The 19966-nt window shown below is 43.5% G+C and overlaps 2 protein-coding genes across 16 annotated transcripts in view; one reads left to right on the top strand and one right to left on the bottom strand.

Annotated features, from left to right (window-relative positions):
- LOC143281342 (meiosis regulator and mRNA stability factor 1-like) overlaps window positions 1-17790 on the top strand; it is a 79034-nt gene extending 61244 nt beyond the window's left edge. For 5 of the 12 annotated variants that reach the window (XM_076586586.1, XM_076586580.1, XM_076586593.1 and 2 more), the window contains 4 exons: window positions 507-786; window positions 1059-1205; window positions 7068-7928; window positions 8882-17790. In XM_076586586.1, the coding sequence (XP_076442701.1) occupies window positions 507-786; window positions 1059-1205; window positions 7068-7928; window positions 8882-9366 (1773 nt within the window). In that variant the 3' untranslated portion in view covers window positions 9367-17790. The remainder of the gene's footprint in view (window positions 1-506; window positions 787-1058; window positions 1206-7067; window positions 7929-8881) is intronic. The other 7 variants (XR_013055126.1, XR_013055120.1, XR_013055122.1 and 4 more) reach the window with 7 other exon arrangements.
- The window catches only part of LOC143281391 (queuosine-tRNA galactosyltransferase-like), a 33367-nt gene continuing 30438 nt past the window's right edge, over window positions 17038-19966 (bottom strand). For 2 of the 4 annotated variants that reach the window (XM_076586599.1, XM_076586613.1), the window contains one exon: window positions 17038-19940. The gene's annotated coding sequence lies outside the window, so the exon portion shown is untranslated. The remainder of the gene's footprint in view (window positions 19941-19966) is intronic. The other 2 variants (XM_076586606.1, XM_076586617.1) reach the window with 2 other exon arrangements.

Below are 19966 nucleotides of genomic sequence, written 5' to 3'. Positions count from 1 at the left end.
ACAATTATTATTCCAGATATGTTTCATTGTTTTACCTTCTCTGACACACTTACTGTTCCAGATATGTTTCATTGTTTTACCTTCTGACACACTTATTGTTCCAGATATGTTTCATTGTTTTACCTTCTCTGACACACTTATTGTTCCAGATATCTGTTTCATTGTTTTACCTTCTGACACACTTATTGTTCCAGATATGTTTCATTGTTTTACCTTCTCGGACACACTTATTGTTCCAGATATGTTTCATTGTTTTATCTTCTCTGACACACTTATTGTTTCAGATGTGTTTCATTGTTTTACCCTCTGACACACTATTGTTCCAGATATCTGTTTCATTGTTTTACCTTCTCTGACACACTTATTGTTCCAGATATGTTTCATTGTTTTACCTTCTCTGACACACTTATTGTTCCAGATCTGTTTCATTGTTTTACCTTCTCTGACACACTTATTGTTCCAGATATCTGTTTCATTGTTTTACCTTCTCTGACACATTGTTCCAGATATCAACGGAGACAGACGAGGGGTCGGCCCTGATCCGACTGTCAGCGCTGCAGATCCTGGGCCGGGACATCCGCAGCATGCTGAGGAAGGTGGGTTGTGTGCCCCTGCCTCAGTTCAGCGCCCTCTACCAGGAGCAGTTCCAGGTGGAGCTGAAGCCAGCGCTGTACGGCTTCCCGGACCTGCCCAGCCTGCTGAGGGCCATGCCCCACATCGCCAACATCACCACACGATACGGCCGCAAGGTGGTCCAGCTCTCCCCTGGCCTCGGGGTCTCCACTGGTAAGTGACAGTGGGCATGTGGGGAAAGGGGACCTGGGAGGAGGTGGGGGGTGAGGGGTGGGGGTGGTGATGAAAGGTGCACGGAGGGTGGCTGTGTGTGTGTGGTGTTGTAATGTTGCATGGTGTGGATGATGTAATCTCCTTGTAATGTTGCATGATGTGGATGATATAATGTTTTGTGTGGTGTGAGTGATGTAATGTTCCATATGTTTAGTTCCAAACAACATAGTTTACAGTGTGCTTTCAAACAGAAAATGTACATAATGTTTCAGACGATGAGGAGCTGAGTCAGATCAATGGTGTGTCCAGTAGTTCAGACGACTATCTGTCGGCACCTGTTCCCTCTGCCATTCCTTCCCCTGAACTCCAGCCCTCACAGAACATGAACCTCCCTGACCTCATGACCTTCGAACAATCAGGTAAAACAGTTGTTGTGTCTGTGTGTTACCTGGTTACTGTTCAGTCAGGTGTTGTGTCTGTGTGTTACCTGGTTACAGTTCAGTCAGGTGTTGTGTCTGTGTGTTACCTGGTTACAGTTCAGTCAGGTGTTGTGTCTGTGTTACCTGGTTACAGTTCAGTCAGGTGTTGTGTCTGTGTGACCTGGTTACAGTTCAGTTAGGTGTTGTGTCTGTGTGTTACCTGGTTACTGTTCAGTCAGGTGTTGTGTCTGTGTTACATGGTTACAGTTCAGTCAGGTGTGTCTGTGTGTTACCTGGGTCCAGTTCAGTCAGGTGTTGTGTCTGTGTGTTACCTGGTTACAGTTCAGTCAGGTGTTGTGTCTGTGTTACCTGGTTACAGTTCAGTCAGGTGTTGTGTCTGTGTGTTACCTGGTTACAGTTCAGTCAGGTGTTGTGTCTGTGTGTTACCTGGTTACAGTTCAGTCAGGTGTTGTGTCTGTGTGTTACTTGGTTACAGTTCAGTCAGGTGTTGTGCAATCAGGTGTTGTGTTTGTGTCCTGGTTACAGTGTTACAATGTACTGGTTACAGTTACTTATGTTAGGTCAGGTGTTGTTCTGTGTGTTATCTGATTGCAGTGTCTTATTGTGTCCATGTAGCAAATCATGTTATGTTTTTAGTTGAATGAGTTGTGTAACACTGAACTGAACACGGAACAAACACACCTACGGAATTAGTAAGATGATGATCTCTCAACTTGGCACTCACTCACCATTGCACACACAAAGACCAGTCCCTGAAGTTCCATTTTTTTTACATTTTATTTTAAATCACTTGTCTCCCAACCCCAGCACGCTCTATGACAGCAAAAACAGAACACAGTACAGTGACACTGAACACATGTAGTGTGTGTCTCACCAACACCGAACACGTACAGTGACACTGAACACATGTAATGTGTGTCTCACCAACACAGAACATGTACAGTGACACTGAACACATGTAATGTGTGTCTCACCAACACAGAACACATACAGTGACACTGAACACATGTAGTGTGTGTCTCACCAACATCGAACATGATACAGTAATACTGAACACATGTAGTGTGTGTCTCACCAACACAGGACACGGTACAGTGACACTTAACATATGCAGTGCGTGGCTCAAAATATGACATACATGTGCGGCTGACAAAACATGACACATGGACACTTAATGTAGGTACCGGCAGTCAAAGTTTTAAAATAGGAAAAAAGATTTGTGATACAGTTTATAAAAAAAAAAACTACTTTAAAAAAACAGACAAAACACAAAAAGAATGAAGTCTCTACCTTTCTTAGTTTCTGAGATATGGCTGTTTTAATATGACATGTCATGGCGAACTTCATAAATTTAGATTTTCCTCAAGTTCAGTGATACCTGAACAGCATAATCATTACCACAGCAGCCCCATCTTATTACTTTTCAAGAGTACATAACATATAAAACAAATAAAAAGAAAAAACAAATCCATTACACAGAAAGTTTCTATTTTACAGAGCCTCAAATTTGACAAAAAGGCCAGTTTCATATATCCAAAATACCCTGATAAGGCATTTTTGGAGGACAGCCACACAAAAACTATACATTGGAAACAGCTGAAATCTATTATTTGGACCCCATACAACATAGTGATTTTGCTTATTTTTTTCTGTACAGTTAACTTGATTTACAAATGAATAATTGGCCTTTAAAAATGGGGTTTTCCTTAACCCTTTCGCTGCCAGGAAAATAAGATTGAAGTGAAATCTATTTGCCAGGGTTTTTTCACAAAAAACAGGTATAAATTTTCAAAAAATTCTGTGCTCTTTGTTATTGGAGAAAGACCCATAAAAGTATATATTTTCTGAAAGGGAAATGAATAAAGAATACAAAACACATGATGTTTTCCCATTTTATGCATTTTAAGTGACATGCTGTTGTTTTGAAATCAGTGTTTTGTTTTTTGTCACATTTTCAACTTGTTCATTACAAACATTAGTCTGGTAATTTGCACAAAAATATCATTTTCTGGACAAATGGATATCTGCACACACAAAATCATACTAGAACAACCACAATATAAAAAAAACTGAAAAAGAAATAGATGCATTGTGACTTCTGCAAGTGATAATATGGATGTGAGGCCACGCCCCCTCAGTCTCCACCCCCCCTCCTCTTCACCCCTCTCACACCGTCACTTCATCAGACCGCGTTGGCTGAGTGCCAAGAAAATAGCTCATACGGTGCCCTGCTAAAAATTTGGTGACCTGTCGTCTGCTAGAGTTGAACAGCCTGCTAGAGTTGAACAGTCTGCATCACTCACTGATAGTTGTATCTTGGCCACTCTCTTGATTGCTCCCTTTATTTTCTATCAAATCGTCCTATAAATGTTCACCACTGTCTTCTCCTTTGAATTTATGCTCCAATTCTTTCTGAGCATCAGCTAAAGAAAGTAATCTTGGTTGATTTAGTTCGCCACGAGCGCATGTCTTGAGCACGGAGTCAGTCCGACATTTTGTTGAGCGAGCGAGGAGAGGAGCCAGGCAAAGACTGCGGCCAGTAACCCAACCAAAACGTTCAAATAAACGACTGCCTTATGACGCAGATGGTGTTTCTAGCTATGAATAGAATCCAGAAAGATTCCCCAAGCTAAAGCTACCAGCATTTTTGTCAACGAACTGAATGCAAAGCAGGGAAAAGTCAGAATATTTCGATGACGAGTTATCTCATCATTGTGGCAGCGAAGCATACATGCTTGCCATGACGAGTTATCTCGTCATGCAGGCAGCCTAGGGGTTAATTTGTGCGATGGAAAAAGTGACATCACAAGCTGTCGAACTTAAAACAGCTCTAACTCAGAAACTATTTGATGGCTTGGCTTCAAATTTTGCATGAATGTTAAGAATGTTACAAGAAACAATTCTATTCAAAACAGTAATACATACAAACATCAAACTGGCAATTTTGGTTTATCCATATGATGAAAATGAATATGTCTTGAGGTACAAAAAATCTTAAATCAGTGAACAAAAAAAAAAAAGTCTAACATATTTTTTTAATCTTAACAGCTTGTCAGTACATGTACTACTTTATGTTTGTAGACTGTTTCCATAACATGAAAAAATGACACAAAAGAGAGAAAAAAAAAGGTTTGGTGGTGTGGGAGGGAGGTTGGTGGCATTGTCACTGACTGTCAACAAGATTTATGCATATCTCTGTACAAGTATGTCTTCCTCAGTTTGTCATGTTCAGGAACAGACCACACTCTGCCATTCTGCACTGTAACTTCAAAACCAGAAGAAAACACAAAACATTTCAGAAATACTCCCATCTTCTGGCTTATGTGGCCACACATGTGTGTTGTTGGCAACTGTACATTTGTGTGGAAAGTTCACCTTAGTCTGGTCTGGTCTAAAAATTTCAGACACTTCCGACATGAAAATCATTGTCTTTGAAGACAGCAATATTTTCTCCAATCCTGGTCAAAACAAAATCCTCAAAAGTGTTTTCCTCATCAGCTGTGTCGCTGGATTCTGAAGACAGGTCATGGTCTGTATACACATCCATTGGCTCTGAAAAAAAAAATCATTTGATCTGATACAGATGGTTTACAAGTTCACAAAACACAATGCAGGCTAAATCACTAAATGTTTAAATATTGGTTTATGATATGATGTACCTAAAGATGGTTCAATGTGTGCTGCCGGAATGCATGCATGTACACATATACTGAATGCATCTGCAAGTGCATCAATTCATTGATTCATGCTGTGCGTATGTGTGTGTGTGTGTGTGCATAATTATAAGCTTTGCATTGTTTGTACTTTTTGTTGTTTTTTTCTCATGCAGCTTTGGTATTTGCATATAAGAACAGGTTTATATAATAATGCTGCAGACCATATATATATTAAAAAAAAAAAGTAAAACCTGCTAGCGCTCTTCTTTATGGACAGTTACATTAATATTTGCAATTGTCACTAAAACTGGGATTTTTTCCCTCCTATTAATGAAAGCTAGTTTCTGTTACTTACTTATTTCTTATTTAACATTTGTTACATGTGTTAATGTTTGTTATCAAAAGGTATTGCATTAAATCAGCAGTGGTGTGAAACCTGCATGTACAGCAAAGACACTGGGAATAAAATGCTTTGCACAATATTCATCATTCTGTCCCTCAGTGTTAGCACAAAAGCACACACACACACACACACACACACACACACACACACACACACACACACACACACACACACACACACACAGAGTGGATGTGTTGCTGCATGAGTGCATGCACACTTCGTGTGTGTGTGTGTCTCTCTCTCTCTCTCTCTCTCTGTGTGTGTGCTAAAACTATGAGAGAGGAAGGAGAGAGAGTGTACTGACAAATGTAAACAAAGAGCTTGTGATGTGAAACAATTATGTACAATGGCCCTTGATCCCACTTCTCCCTGCGCAAATTTTGAGATAGATCAGTATATTCCATTAATGTTGGTATTTATTTCTGAACTAAGTTAACAGTAAGTAATAACAAACCAATCTCGATAATTATGTTAACCTAGTTAACTTCTAGGTCACGAGAGGCCTATGAGGTGGTCGTTTCCGGTTTATGTCATGAACAATTGTCTTGATTTAAATCGGCGATCCTTTCTTTTAGAATCCTAAAAGGATCATAAAAATGTAATAAAATGCAAAATAATGCATTTCATTACACGAGTTTTCATACAATATTTCAGTCTAGAATAAAATATCACTGACGCGAAACACAACTGGTGGATACGTGTCGATCACTTAGTCAAGCGGTCAAAGCTTACTCCATTTATCACGAATTCGGAACGATCCTATGGATTAATAAGCCCTAAAAACTACGTGGATCAATTTGACATGAATTGATTTGTAAAATTTGTAATACTTACCTAGGTGATTTTTTTATCTGGATGACGAAAACGCTTGAAATGTTAGCGTCATTGCTTGTCGATTTCATAGGAGCCGTGGCCGCCGAGTCAAGTCAATGTGTGAATGTGTGTCACGGTTGCAAGCGTGCTTTTCATAGGCTGCGTTATATTTGAGTGCATATGAATACCTAGACCTTTGGTACCATTTGAATCAGCGAAAAATAAGCTTTCTATTGCTATGATGTACCAATGGTGTTTATAGCTTTACATCGCGAAAAAATCCTTCAAATGTGTCCTTTTAACCGGATCGGTGTGCTGGCTCTTTGTTATGAAGTAAATTAATAAAATAACTGATGGTGGAATTTGTTTAGGCCTCGACCATGCGGTTTGACTTTATTTGAATATTGGGGATGGAAAATTCCACAACCTATCAACAAATCAAAACAACCGACCCTCGGACAACGTGAATGTCCGCTATGGCAGAAGCGTGACACGGGATCAGTTTCACTGATAACGGTAGGCAGTTCTCGGAACGAATACACACTCACACTCGCACACAAGTAAATAAACAAACAATGGATTGAAAGATTAATGGCTTGTCTATTTCCATTATGCTTTAAACAAGATTTATACACAATTTCACACAAAAATCAAGTGAAAAGTGACCAATTTCAGCCTGCTGCCGGCTTTCCCGCAGCCTTTGTTAGCGGGTACTGGTACCTACTTAATGAAGTGTTAGAAGCTGCATGTTGTGTTGTGTGGTTCCCTTGACAAGAAAACATGGTGATGCATGTGGCTCCTTTCATCCCCCATGATGTGTCCCTGGAGATGTGTGTGGTGCCACAGAATGCAGCTACAAGGATTTGGTGTCAGACCTTACTTTCACTTATGCTTTCTTATGCTTTTTGTTTATCATAGTTATATATATATATATATATATAACAGAAATAACATGTTGTTTTATCCCAGAATCAGGAGACAAGGTGTGGGAGATAGCGGAGGATGAGCGGAAGGGTCTGGGCACCCCTCTGTGTCGCACGCCGACGTCCGATCTGCTGCACATGGCATCCCCCCTGCCCCCTGCCCCCAGGGAGGACATCTTTCCTGGTGGGGTGTCAGTCACCTGCCCCTTCCCACCCCCGCCCCCCCTCCCCACAGACATGGCACCCCCTCCTCTGACGGAGGCGCCGGTGCTGAACCCAGCATGGTCCTTGCTGATGAAGAATGCCCCCCTGCCCCCACCCCCAGTCACCTCCGTTGCTGAGGCCTACACCAAGGGCAGCAAGTGTGTGGTGACAGCCAGCCATGGGGAGCCAGCGAGCATGGCCCAGCTCCCGGCAGCCTGCCTGCAATGGAGAGAGATGTTGGAGAAGGGAGGGTGGACCCCCACCCCCCGGCAGTTAGACAACCTGGCCAGCATGGGGCTCTTAGGCCTGGGCCACTCCCTCGCTGCTGGCAACAACCACACCCACACCCACACCACAAGCAAGAACCATTCTACGTTGGACAGTGACACCCTGGCACGCTCCACCTCCGCTCCTGCCTTCAGTCACCGTGCAGGGCAGAAACAGACCAGTCCCTGTGAGCCATCAACTGTCAGGTGTCAACATGGCCAGTCCTCAGGGCCTGGCAGTCAGCCACAAGGCATGGTGTCAGTAGCTCGCTGCAGCACAGCGCCTGTCCTGGTGTCGACGCCTTACATCGGGGCTGTGTGGGCCAGGAGAGAGGGGGAGAGGGGAGGTGGGCTGTACAGCGGGGTCACCACAGCTGACCACCATCACTCAGCAACAGACAGGGCCACCTCTTCAGTGGTGATGCACAGTGTGGAAGGTGAGACTGTGACACGTATCGGACTCTGTTGTGTTGTTGTCCCCATCCAGATAGACTGTGACACATGTGTCGGCCTCTGTTGTGTTGTGTCGTCCCCATCCTGACAGATTGTGACACATGTGTCAGCCTCTGTTGTGTTGTGTCGTCCCCATCCTGACAGACTGTGACACATGTGTCAGCCTCTGTTGTGTTGTGTCGTCTCCATCCTGACAGACTGTGACACATGTGTCGGCCTCTGTTGTGTTGTGTCGTCCCCATCCTGACAGACTGTGACACGTGTCGGCCTCTGTTGTGTTGTGTCGTCCCCATCCTGACAGACTGTGACACGTGTCGGCCTCTGTTGTGTTGTGTCGTCCCCATCCTGACAGACTGTGACACGTGTGTCGGCCTCTGTTGTGTTGTGTCGGCCTCATCCTGACAGACTGTGACACGTGTCGGCCTCTGTTGTGTTGTGTCGTCCTCATCCTGACAGACTGTAACACGTGTCAGCCTCTGTTGTGTTGTGTCGTCCCCATCCTGACAGACTGTGACACATGTGTCGGCCTCTGTTGTGTCGTCCCCATCCTGACAGACTGTGACACATGTGTCGCCTCTGTTGTGTTGTGTCGTCCCCATCCTGACAGACTGTGACACATGTGTCAGCCTCTGTTGTGTTCTGTCGTCCCCATCCTGACAGACTGTGATACGTGTGTCGGCCTCTGTTGTGTTCTGTCGTCCCCATCCTGACAGACTGTGATACGTGTGTCGGCCTCTGTTGTGTTGTGTCGTCCCCATCCTGACAGACTGTGACATATGTGTCGGCCTCTGTTGTGTTGTATCGTCCCCATCCTCTGACATAATGGGAAATGGCTGTACATTTCATTACAGGTAGAGAGGCTGTATGACTGTCAGTGACTGTACATTTCATCACAGGTAGAGGTGAGGCTGTATGACTGAGGGACTGCCTGTTTCAGGTGGGGGGTGCAGAGACCCTGACCTCCACGGGGAAACAGCAGACTTGGGCCACAGCCTGGAGGAGTCCCTGAACCTGTCGGCTGACGGAGAGGCCAACGTGACAGTGGTGGAGAGAATGGCCGACATCTCTTCTCCCCCTCCACAGGGTGAGGGGAACAGCCAGGACACATCAGTGAGCAGTGACCTGACCTTCCCACAGGGTCAAGGACAGGTGATGTTGATGACCCCAGCTGGTGATGCCTCCACACTGCCCTCCCCCAGCCTGGAGGGGCGAGCAGCCCAGGACGCGGCCTTTGTGCCTATCCCGCCCAATGACTCCTTTTCTCTCAGCCAACCTCTCGACACCAGCTCCACGCGGTCTGCAGGGTCTGGTTCTCTGGGCTCCGGGTCTCTGTCAGACACCATGTCCTCCAGCCCCTCCCCCAGAAAGAACCCACGCCGGGCCCGTCTGGCTGCCAACTTCTTCAAGGACAGCAAGGCGTAGACAGGGCAGGGCTTTCCTCTCTCTCTGACAGCAAGGCGTAGACAGGTCAGGGCTTTCCTCTCTCTCTGACAGCAAGGCGTAGACAGGGCAGGGCTTTCCTCTCTCTCTGACAGCAAGGCGTAGACAGGGCAGGGCTTTCCTCTCTCTGAGACAGCAAGGTCAGGGCACAGCTTTTCTCTTTCTGACAGCAAGGTGTAGACAGGGCACAGCTTTTCTCTCTCTCTGACAGCAAGGTGTGGACAGGGCAGGGCTTTCTTCTTTCTGACAGCAAGGTGTAGACAGGGCAGGGCTTTCCTCTCTTTGACAGCAAGGCATAGGCAGGGCAGGGCTTTACTCTCTCTCTGACAGCAAGGAGAGGGCAGGGCTTTCCTCCCTCTGACAGCAAGGCGTAGACAGAGCAGAGCTTTCCTCTCTCAACACCACCTTCCTTGGGACTTCACCCTGACAGTTGCTTCAGGAAGGGGTTTTTTTTGTTTGTTTTTTTTGGGGGTTATCGTTGCTTTTTTGTCCAAAATGTGATGATACTTTTTCTGTTTGTCTCCTATTGTAAATATGTATCATGTTCAAGCCATGATTAATATTTGCTTTATATTTACAGTGCAGAGTGGATAGCATGCCTGGATATTTTTCAGGTGTTTCAGCAGGTTTTCTAATGTTTAGATGTTATTGACATTTTTTTTTGGGGGGGGGGAGGTGGTTTTTGTTTTTTTGAAGGGGGGGGGTTGCTTTGAAATTTTTTTTATTTTTTTTATTTTTATTTTTTACCATTTTCTCCAGAATAACTTATTGAAATTGGAATTGCATGCTTCATCAAGTGAGTGGTACTGGACATGTAATGAAAAAGAACATGGCCCCAATTTAATCCTTAAAAGCCAAAAGGATTTGTTTCAGTCTAACATGAAGTGTGGAGAGAGCGGAGATGATTAAAGGGCACAAATTTGGAATGCTGCAGTGATATTGAGAAATGATCGTCATTATAGCTTGATCATCTTGCTTTTCATTCTCTTAAACCTGTACTTATTTGATATGCAGCTTGAAGGTGATGTTTAGGGCACCAGTTCAGTGCACAGTGTAAATAGATTCTCTTGTAATTTCATGTTTTGTGCACCATGTGAGATCTTGCATGAAGTTCTTTCCCATCCTTGAAGATAAAGGATAGTGTCCTTGCCATGAGATTTGCCTTGTATTGTATTGTTTGGTATTGTATTGTATTTTGTTGAAATTGAACAAAATTCTGAGGAAAGAACTGGTCGGTACTTTGAAAAGTACAGTGTATGTGGACGGTACATCTGATGTACTAGAATTACACATTCTACATGATTAAGTGAAGTAATTGCCTAACATTTTGTGTGACTGCAAGGATTAGACCTGGTCTATGAGAAATTTGCAGTCAGTTTTTAAAAAGATTTTGCTTTTGAAAGCTTTTTCAGTAATTAAAATTGCTTAATGTGTCTTTTTTTTTCAGTTCATGAATTGTCTGTAATTTTTCAAGTTTGTGTTTCTTTGATTTCATCAAGATTTTATAAAATTTTCTTTGTCTTTGAAACAGTGTGCAAACTGTTGCTGTTTGCACAGATTGCAGTTGTTGCTGAGACCATTCAGCCTGGTTCAACCAGAAGTTTATGTTGATAACATTGATGACACATCTTGCCAGAGATGGCTCATGTTGACAGATAATTTTCTTGACATGTTTACTTCACTTTTTTTCTGTCATTATGTAATTGGGGAAAATCCAACTCTCTGTTTGATGGGAGTTTCAATTTGTTTTTGTTGTAACACGTAAAACAACTACTCAGCAAAACTTTGCTATATTTACAGAATTACATCAGGTAAAAACATCTTTTTGCCAGTCTGGTAATGTGGTGTAAATGTACTTAGAAGTACTCTGCATTTATGTACATCCAAATGTTTGATAGATGTGTGTGTAGTATGTTTTGGTGTCCCCAGTAATGACTGGTGTGCTATGTTTTGATGTCCCCAGTAATGATGAATGGTGTGCTATGTTTGGTGTCCCCAGTAATGAATGGTGTGCTATGTTTTGATGTCCCCAGTAATGATGAATGGTGTGCTATGTTTGGGTGTCCCCAGTAATGATGAATGGTGTGCTGTGTTTTGATTTCCCCAGTAATGATGAATGGTGTGCTATGTTTTGATGTCCCCAGTAATGATGAATGGTGTGCTGTTTTGGTGTCCCTAGTAATGATAAATGGTGTGCTATGTTTGGGTGTCCCCAGTAATGATGAATGGTGTGCTATGTTTTGGTGTCCCCAGTTATGATGAATGGTGTGCTGTGTTTTGATGTCCCCGGTAATGATGAATGGTGTGCTATGTTTTGGTGTCCCCAGTAGTGATGAATGGTGTGCTGTGTTTGGGTGTCCCCAGTAATGATGAATGGCGTGCTGTGTTTTGATGTCCCCAGTAATGATGAATGGTGTGCTGTGTTTTGGTGTCCCCAGTAATGATGAATGGTGTGCTGTTTTGGTGTCCCCACTAATGATGAATGGTGTGCTGTGTTTTGATGTCCCCGGTAATGATGAATGGTGTGCTGTGTTTTGATGTACACAGTTATGGCTGCTCTTTTGCAGGGGTCTGTGATACAGGAAAAACAATAGTGTCCATTGTCACACTACAAAACCATGCTCTGTAGGTTCAAGAAAGAAAAATGTAAAGTTTATACTTTTTGATATTAGTCTGTTTGGGCTGTAAAGTTCTGTACCATCAAAATCATCTCTTCCATGGTACTGTGACAAGCTGTTTGGTCATGGGTTCTTGAACAAGTTATGGACTGGACATAGTTAATATTTACAGAATTACATCAGGTAAAAACATCTTTTTGCCAGTCTGGTAATGTGGTGTAAATGTACTTAGAAGTACTCTGCATTTATGTACATCCAAATGTTTGATAGATGTGTGTGTAGTATGTTTTGGTGTCCCCAATAATGAATGGTGTGCTATGTTTTGATGTCCCCAGTAATGATGAATGGTGTGCTATGTTTGGTGTCCCCAGTAATGATGAATGGTGTGCTATGTTTGGTGTTCCCAGTAATGAATGGTGTGCTGTGTTTTGATGTCCCCAGTAATGATGAATGGTGTGCTATGTTTTGGTGTCCCTAGTAATGATGAATGGTGTGCTATGTTTTGGTTTCCCCAGTAATGATAAATGGTGTGCTATGTTTGGTGTCCCCAATAATGAATGGTGTGCTATGTTTTGATGTCCCCAGTAATGATGAATGGTGTGCTATGTTTTGATGTCCCCAGTAATGATGAATGGTGTGCTATGTTTTGGTGTCCCTAGTAATGATGAATGGTGTGCTATGTTTTGGTGTCCCCAGTAATGATGAATGGTGTGCTATGTTTGGGTGTCCCCAGTAATGATGAATGGTGTGCTATGTTTGGGTGTCCCTAGTAATGATAAATGGTGTGCTATGTTTGGGTGTCCCCAGTAATGGTGAATGGTGTGCTATGTTTGGGTGTCCCCAGTAATGATGAATGGTGTGCTATGTTTTGATGTCCCCAGTAATGATGAATGGTGTGCTCTGTTTTGATGTCCCCAGTAATGATGAATGGTGTGCTGTTTTGGTGTCCCTAGTAATGATGAATGGTGTGCTGTGTTTTGGTGTCCCCGGTAATGATGAATGGTGTGCTGTGCTTTGATGTACACAGTTATGGCTGCTCTTTTGCAGGGGTCTGTGATACAGGAAAAACAATAGTGTCCATTGTCACACCGCAAAACCATGCTCTGTAGGTTCAAGAAAGAAAAATGTAAAGTTTATACTTTTTGATATTAGGCTGTTCAGGCTGTAAAGTTCTGTACCATCAAAATCATCTCTCCCATGGTACTGTGACAAGCTGTTTGGTCATGGGTTCTTGAGCAAGTTATGGACTGGACATAGTTAATTCAGTTTTAATTGTACATGGACATGTTACGGACAGGATAAAAGTCAGTTAAGTCAGTTGTGAATTGAACATGGGCAAGTCATTGACTGGACAAAAACAAGTCACATACTGTTGTGAATTATACATGGACAAGTTATGGACTGGACAAAATTAAGTCACATACTGTTATGAACTGTACGTTGGCAAGTTATGGACTAGACAAAAACAAGTCACATACTGTTGTGAACTGTACATGGAAAAGTTATGGACTGGACAAAAGCAAGTCGCATACTGTTGTGAATTATACGTGAAAAGTCCAGGGGGTACAGCATGGTTTGTCCATCCCATGGAAGGTGTTTTGCAGTGGAAGGACTCTGTCACCATACTGACGCTACACTTGAAGCAGGGAGTGATGATGCTGCACTCGTAACAGGGAGTGATGATGCTGCACTTGAGCATGGATTACTGACACTACACTTGTAGCAGGCAGCAATGACGCTACACTTGTAGCAGGGAGTAATGATTCTACTCTTGTAGCAGGGAGTAATGACATTGCATTTGAGCTTGGAGTACTGATGCTACACTTGTAGCAGAGAGTGATGATGCTACACTTGTAGCAGGGAGTGATGACACTGCACTTGAACATGGAGTACTGATGCTACACTTGTAGCGGGGAGTAATGATGCTGCACTGAAGCAGGGAGTACTGACATGACTCTTGTAGCAGGGAGTGATGATGCTACACTTGTAGCAGGGAGCGAAGATGCTACACTTGTAGCAGGGATCACTGACACTACACTTGTAGCGGGGAGTACTGACACTACACTTGTAGCAGGGAGCGATGATGCTAAACTTGTAGCAGGGAGAGGTGATGCTACCCTTGTAGCAGGGAGTACTGACGCTATACTTGTAGCAGGGAGCGAAGATGTTACACTTGTAGCAGGGAGAAATGATGCTACACTTGTAGCGGGGAGTACTGACGCTACAGGACTGCTGTGAAGAGGAGCCCTTGTCATATGTTGTCCAATGGGGCTGAGGAGGAAGGGTGAAAGATTGGATTACACAGAGTGTATTCCTTGGAGCATGGGGCTACAAAGGAGTTGTACCCCATGTGTGTTGGCTAGTTAGCGTCTTTCTCTCCCCTTGCCATGTCCCTGGCGGCTTTGTGCAGTGTGGTGTCTGTGCCATGTGTCCATTGTTTCAGTGTGGTGTCTGTGCCATGTGTCCATTGGTATGGTGTGGTGCCATGTGCCCATGGTTACAGTGTGGTGTCTGTGCCATGTGTCCATTGGTGCAGTGTGGTGTCTGTGCCATGTGTCCATGGTTACAGTGTGGTGTCTGTGCCATGTGTCCATTGTTAAGTGCGGTGTCTGTGCCATGTGTCCATTGTTAAGTGCGGTGTCTGTGCCATGTATCATTGGTTACAGTGTGGTGTCTGTGCCATGTGTCGATTGTTTCAGTGTGGTGTCTGCGCCATGTGTCCATTGTTTCAGTGTGGTGTCTGTGCCATGTGTCATTGGTTACAGTGTGGTGTCTGTGCCATTTGTCCATTGGTGTGGTGTGGTGTCTGTGCCATGTGTCCATTGGTGTGGTGTGGTGCCATGTGCCCATGGTTACAGTGTGGTGTCTGTGCCATGTGTCCATTGTTTCAGTGTGGTGTCTGTGCTATGTGTCCATGGTTACAGTGTGGTGTCTGTGCCATGTGTCCATTGGTGCAGTGTGGTGTCAGTGTCATGTGTCCATTGTTTCAGTGTGATGTCAGTGCCATGTGTCCATTGGTGTGGTGTGGTGCCATTTGCCCATGCTTACAATGTGGTGTCTGTGCCATGTGTCCATTGGTGCAGTGTGGTGTCAGTGCAGTGTAATGTGATTGCTTCCCTCCCCTTTCTCCAAATGCAGTGATCGGTGGGTCATGGTTTTAAAGTGGATGTGTTTTGAGAACGTCTGTCTTGGAACGCTGACTGTCTGTAGGCCCAAGAAAGTTGGTGCGGTAGAGTGTTTACAGGGCCCAGGAATCAGTGCAGTGACGATGTATTGAGAGTTGGTGACTGTGTTCAGTGTTACAGTACAAGGGCACAGGAGTGAGTGTAGTGACGATGTATTGAGAGATGGTGACTGTGTTCAGTGTTACTAGGGCCCAGGAATCAGTGCAGTGACAATGCTTTGAGAGATGGTGACTGTGTTCAGTGTTACAAGGGCTCAGGAATCAGTGTAGTGATGATGTATTGAGAGATGGTGACTGTGTTCAGTGTTACAAGGGCCCAGGAGTGTGTAGTGACGACGCATTGACCATTTCTGTCACTGAAGACGAGAAGTAAAGTGAGTTCCAGAATCTTTACTGTCAAATCTTGCCATGAGTATACAATGGCTCTAGGGAAAAACAATTGTCATTTTTCACAGAAAAATGGTTCAGATGGACACACATATAATGCATACTGCATACCTGTTTCTCTGATAGACATGGTGCATACTGCATACCTGTTTCTCTGATAGACATGGTGCATACTGCATACCTGTTCATCTGATAGACATGGTGCATACTGCATACCTGTTTCTCTGATAGACATGATGCATAGTGCATACCTGTTTCTCTGATAGACATGGTGCATACTGCATACCTGTTCATCTGATAGACATGGTGCATACTGCATACCTGTTTCTCTGATAGACATGATGCATAGTGCATACCTGTTTCTCTGATAGACATGGTGCATACTGCATACCTGTTTCTCTGATAGACATGGAGCATACTGCATACCTGTTTCTCTGATAGACACACACACAGTGATGCACATCTGTCATTGATCACACCACCTTGGCTTGTCGTCCATCATGGTTGAATTTGTGTCATGATCATGTACATGCTTCATGAATGTGTTTCATCAGGTACACACTACATGAATGTGTTTCATTATATACACCTACATAAATGTTGCATCAGGTGCACACTACATGAATGTGTCGTCATGATGTGCACACTACATGAATGTGTCATGATGGTGGGCACACTACATGAATGTGTGTCATTGTGGACACACTACATGAATGTGTCACGATGGGCACACTACATGAATGACATGTGCTCACTACATGTGTGTCATGGAGGGCACACTATATGGATGTGTGTCATGATGTGCTCACTACATGAATGTGTCATGGTGGGCACATTATATGAATGTGTCATGATGGGCACACTACATGAATGTGTCATGATGGTGTGCAAACCGCATGAATGTGTCATTATGATGCACACTTTCAATAAATGTTGTGATGTACACTCTGAATCACTACATGAATATGTCATGATGATGCACACTTTAAATAAATGTTGTGATGTGCACTCTGAATCACTACATGAATGTGTCATAATGATGCACACTTTAAATGAATGTGTTGTGATGTGCACTCTGTATCACTACATGAATGTGTTGTGATGTGCACTCTGAATCACTACATGAATGTGTCATGGTGTGCACTCTGAATCACTACATGAATGTGTCATGATGTGCACACTGCATGAAGTGCCCATTTCTCTGTCACAAGTGGTGACGAGAAGATGCAGTGACTTTGGTTGGATGAATTGTTTACAGCTGGTGACCTTGAAACAGAGGATTCCAAGGTTCTTGTTCTTTGCTAACACTTCATTATCTGTGCTTACTGCTGTGTAGTTATAAACCCATGTATCTGTGAAAGTGACACATATCCTGCAGTATGAATGAGCGAGGTGTGTTGTTCTTGTTGTTGTTGTTTTTGTTTTTTTTTTTTGCTTCTCCAGCAGTGTTCAGTGTAAATTGTATGCTTACGCTGTCAAGTTTGGTTGTTGTTGTTTTTTTAATTTGCTTCTCCAACAGGTTTTAGTGTAGATTGTATGCTTACACTCTGTCAGTACATATTGTGTCTGTGTGTTAGTGGCTGTAACAAGTCTGTGTGACTGTCAGACATGGTGTGTTGTCTGTGTAGCCAGTCTGTGTGACTGTCAGACATGGTATGTTGTCTGTGTGTTAGTGGCTGTAACAAGTCTGTGTGACTGTCAGACATGGTATGTTGTCTGTGTGTTAGTGGCTGTAACAAGTCTGTGACTGTCAGACATGGTGTGTTGTCTGTGTAGCCAGTCTGTGTGACTGTCAGACATGGTATGTTGTCTGTGTGTTAGTGGCTGTAACAAGTCTGTGTGACTGTCAGACATGGTATGTTGTCTGCATAGCCAGTCTGTGACTGTCAGACATGGTTGTTGTCTGACCCACACAGTGTACCATGCTGTCAGGTCTGACCCACACAGTGTACCATGCTGTCAGGTCTGACACACACAGTGTACCATGCTGTCAGGTCTGGCCCACACACAGTGTACCATGCTGTCAGGTCTGACACACACAGTGTATCATGCTGTCAGGTCTGACACACACAGTGTACCATGCTGTCAGGTGTGGCAGAGGAAAAGGAAGCAGTGTATGTGTTGAAATGTTGAATCAGTTTTGACCCAGCACTGTCCATTGGATGGAATGTATTGATTCAGAAATCTTGAAATGAATTATTAAAATGTTGAATGTGACATGGTTGCTTTGCTTTCTTTGTATATATATTTTCTGCATATATGTTGTTAATTTGATTGCTTGTCCATGCAATCAACTGGCATAATTGTTCTCAGACTGACTTGACCAGCAGATTATATGTGACCAGATTGAGGCCAATTATATATCTGCAGTGCACGTGCTGTCCAGTCTGCTGTTTTCTGAAAGTAGTTTTTGAGGACCTTGATATATAAACATTTGTTTGTTGTGACACAAAACTGGTTTTCACGTCTTTTTTTTTCTGGACATGCAGTTTTTATTACTTTTTTTTACATGGCACAAACCATGGTTGAAACATTGCCCATGTGACATGGGTAACAATAATCCACTCCCCATTCTTTTTCATCAACTTGTTTGTCTTTTTGTCAACGCGGCAGATTTTCAGAGCAGCTCAGAGAAGTCTCCATGTTTTGCCTGCAAGGGAGGGGGTTGGGGGGGGGGGGGGGGGGGGCGGAGACAAGACCAAGAACAAAAACTTTAATCTCCAGGCCTCCGGCCCTCTAGAAAGAGGTCAAAAGTACACAATATGATCGCGCAGCGACAACAAAATGAAAAATACAGACTAACTTAAACCTGTAGAACAAAAATGCTTCTTGTGCATAGTAAATTAATTCTAACTTTCAAGATCGTTTTTTACGGGGGAGGTTGTAGCCAATGTTCAAGTCTTTGAGATGTCGTATCACATCAGGTAAAAGAGTGCATGCACTGTCCCAGTGTAAGCAAATGGTGCCGAGTGTACCTGCATGGCGAGGCGCGTGCAGTGTTGATGTTTTGCACTGAACACTGTGCGTGTTGGCCATTCTCCAGCAATGGCAGACAGTGATAGGAAACTGAAGCCCAGAGCAAAAATGTCAAAACGAACAGTTTAAAAGCACATGGAACAGGATAAAACCACCACATTAAAGGTATGTCCATCACCAAGTAGTCTGGCAGATATAAACATGATTTGAGTCCTACAACTAAGTGAAGTACATGTTGGACTTTAAGAGACACTCTCCAGCAGTTGTTTGGCCATGATCACAAAAGACATTATGTCAATTTTTATTTTTTAACGAATTACTGATGAAAAAGGCAAGGTAAGAAGCTCAAAATGCATCTTCACATATTTCATTTAATTAATCAAATCTTTACTATGTCAGTGGACCTGTCTGAAGAACTTCTCACTATCTTTATCATGTCAGTGGACCTGTCTGAAGAACTCCTCACTATCTTTACTATGTCAGTGGACCTGTCTGAAGAACTCCTCACCATCTTTACTATGTCAGTGGACCTGTCTGAAGAACTCCTCACCATCTTTACCATGTCAGTGGACCTGTCTGTAGAACTTCATACTATCTTTATCATGTCAGTGGACCTGTCTAAATAACTCCTCACCATCTTTACCATGTCAGTGGACCTGACTAAAGAACTCGCCATCTTTACCATGTCAGTGGACTTGTCTGAAGAACTCCTCACATCTTTACCATGTCAGTGGACCTGTCTGAAGAACTCCTCACCATCTTTACCATGTCAGTGGACCTGTCTGAAGAACTCTTCACCATCTTTACCATGTCAGTGGACCTGTCTGAAGAACTCCTATCTTTTTATGTCAGTGGACCTGTCTGAAGAACTTCTCACTATCTTTATCATGTCAGTGGACCTGTCTGAAGAACTCACCATCTTTACCATGTCAGTGGACCTGTCTGAAGAACTCCTCACCATCTTTACCATGTCAGTGGACCTATCTGAAGAACTCCTCACCATCTTTACCATGTCAGTGGACCTGACTAAAGAACTAGCCATCTTTACCCTGTCAGTGGACCTGTCTGAAGAACTCCTCACTATCTTTATCATGTCAGTGGACCTGTCTGAAGAACTCCTCACCATCTTTACCATGTCAGTGGACCTGTCTGAAGAACTCCTCACCATCTTTACTATGTCAGTGGACCTGACTAAAGAACTAGCCATCTTTACCCTGTCAGTGGACCTGTCTGAAGAACTCCTCACCATCTTTACCATGTCAGTGGACCTATCTGAAGAACTCCTCACCATCTTTACCATGTCAGTGGACCTGTCTGAAGAACTCCTCACCATCTTTACCATGTCAGTGGACCTGACTAAAGAACTAGCCATCTTTACCCTGTCAGTGGACCTGTCTGAAGAACTCCTCACTATCTT

Source organism: Babylonia areolata, chromosome 1 (assembly GCF_041734735.1).
Source record: "Babylonia areolata isolate BAREFJ2019XMU chromosome 1, ASM4173473v1, whole genome shotgun sequence".
Classification (NCBI taxonomy): Eukaryota; Metazoa; Mollusca; class Gastropoda; order Neogastropoda; family Buccinidae; genus Babylonia; species Babylonia areolata.
The sequence above is the reverse complement of the archived record's forward strand: the minus strand, read 5'-3'. Positions and strand labels throughout refer to the sequence as shown.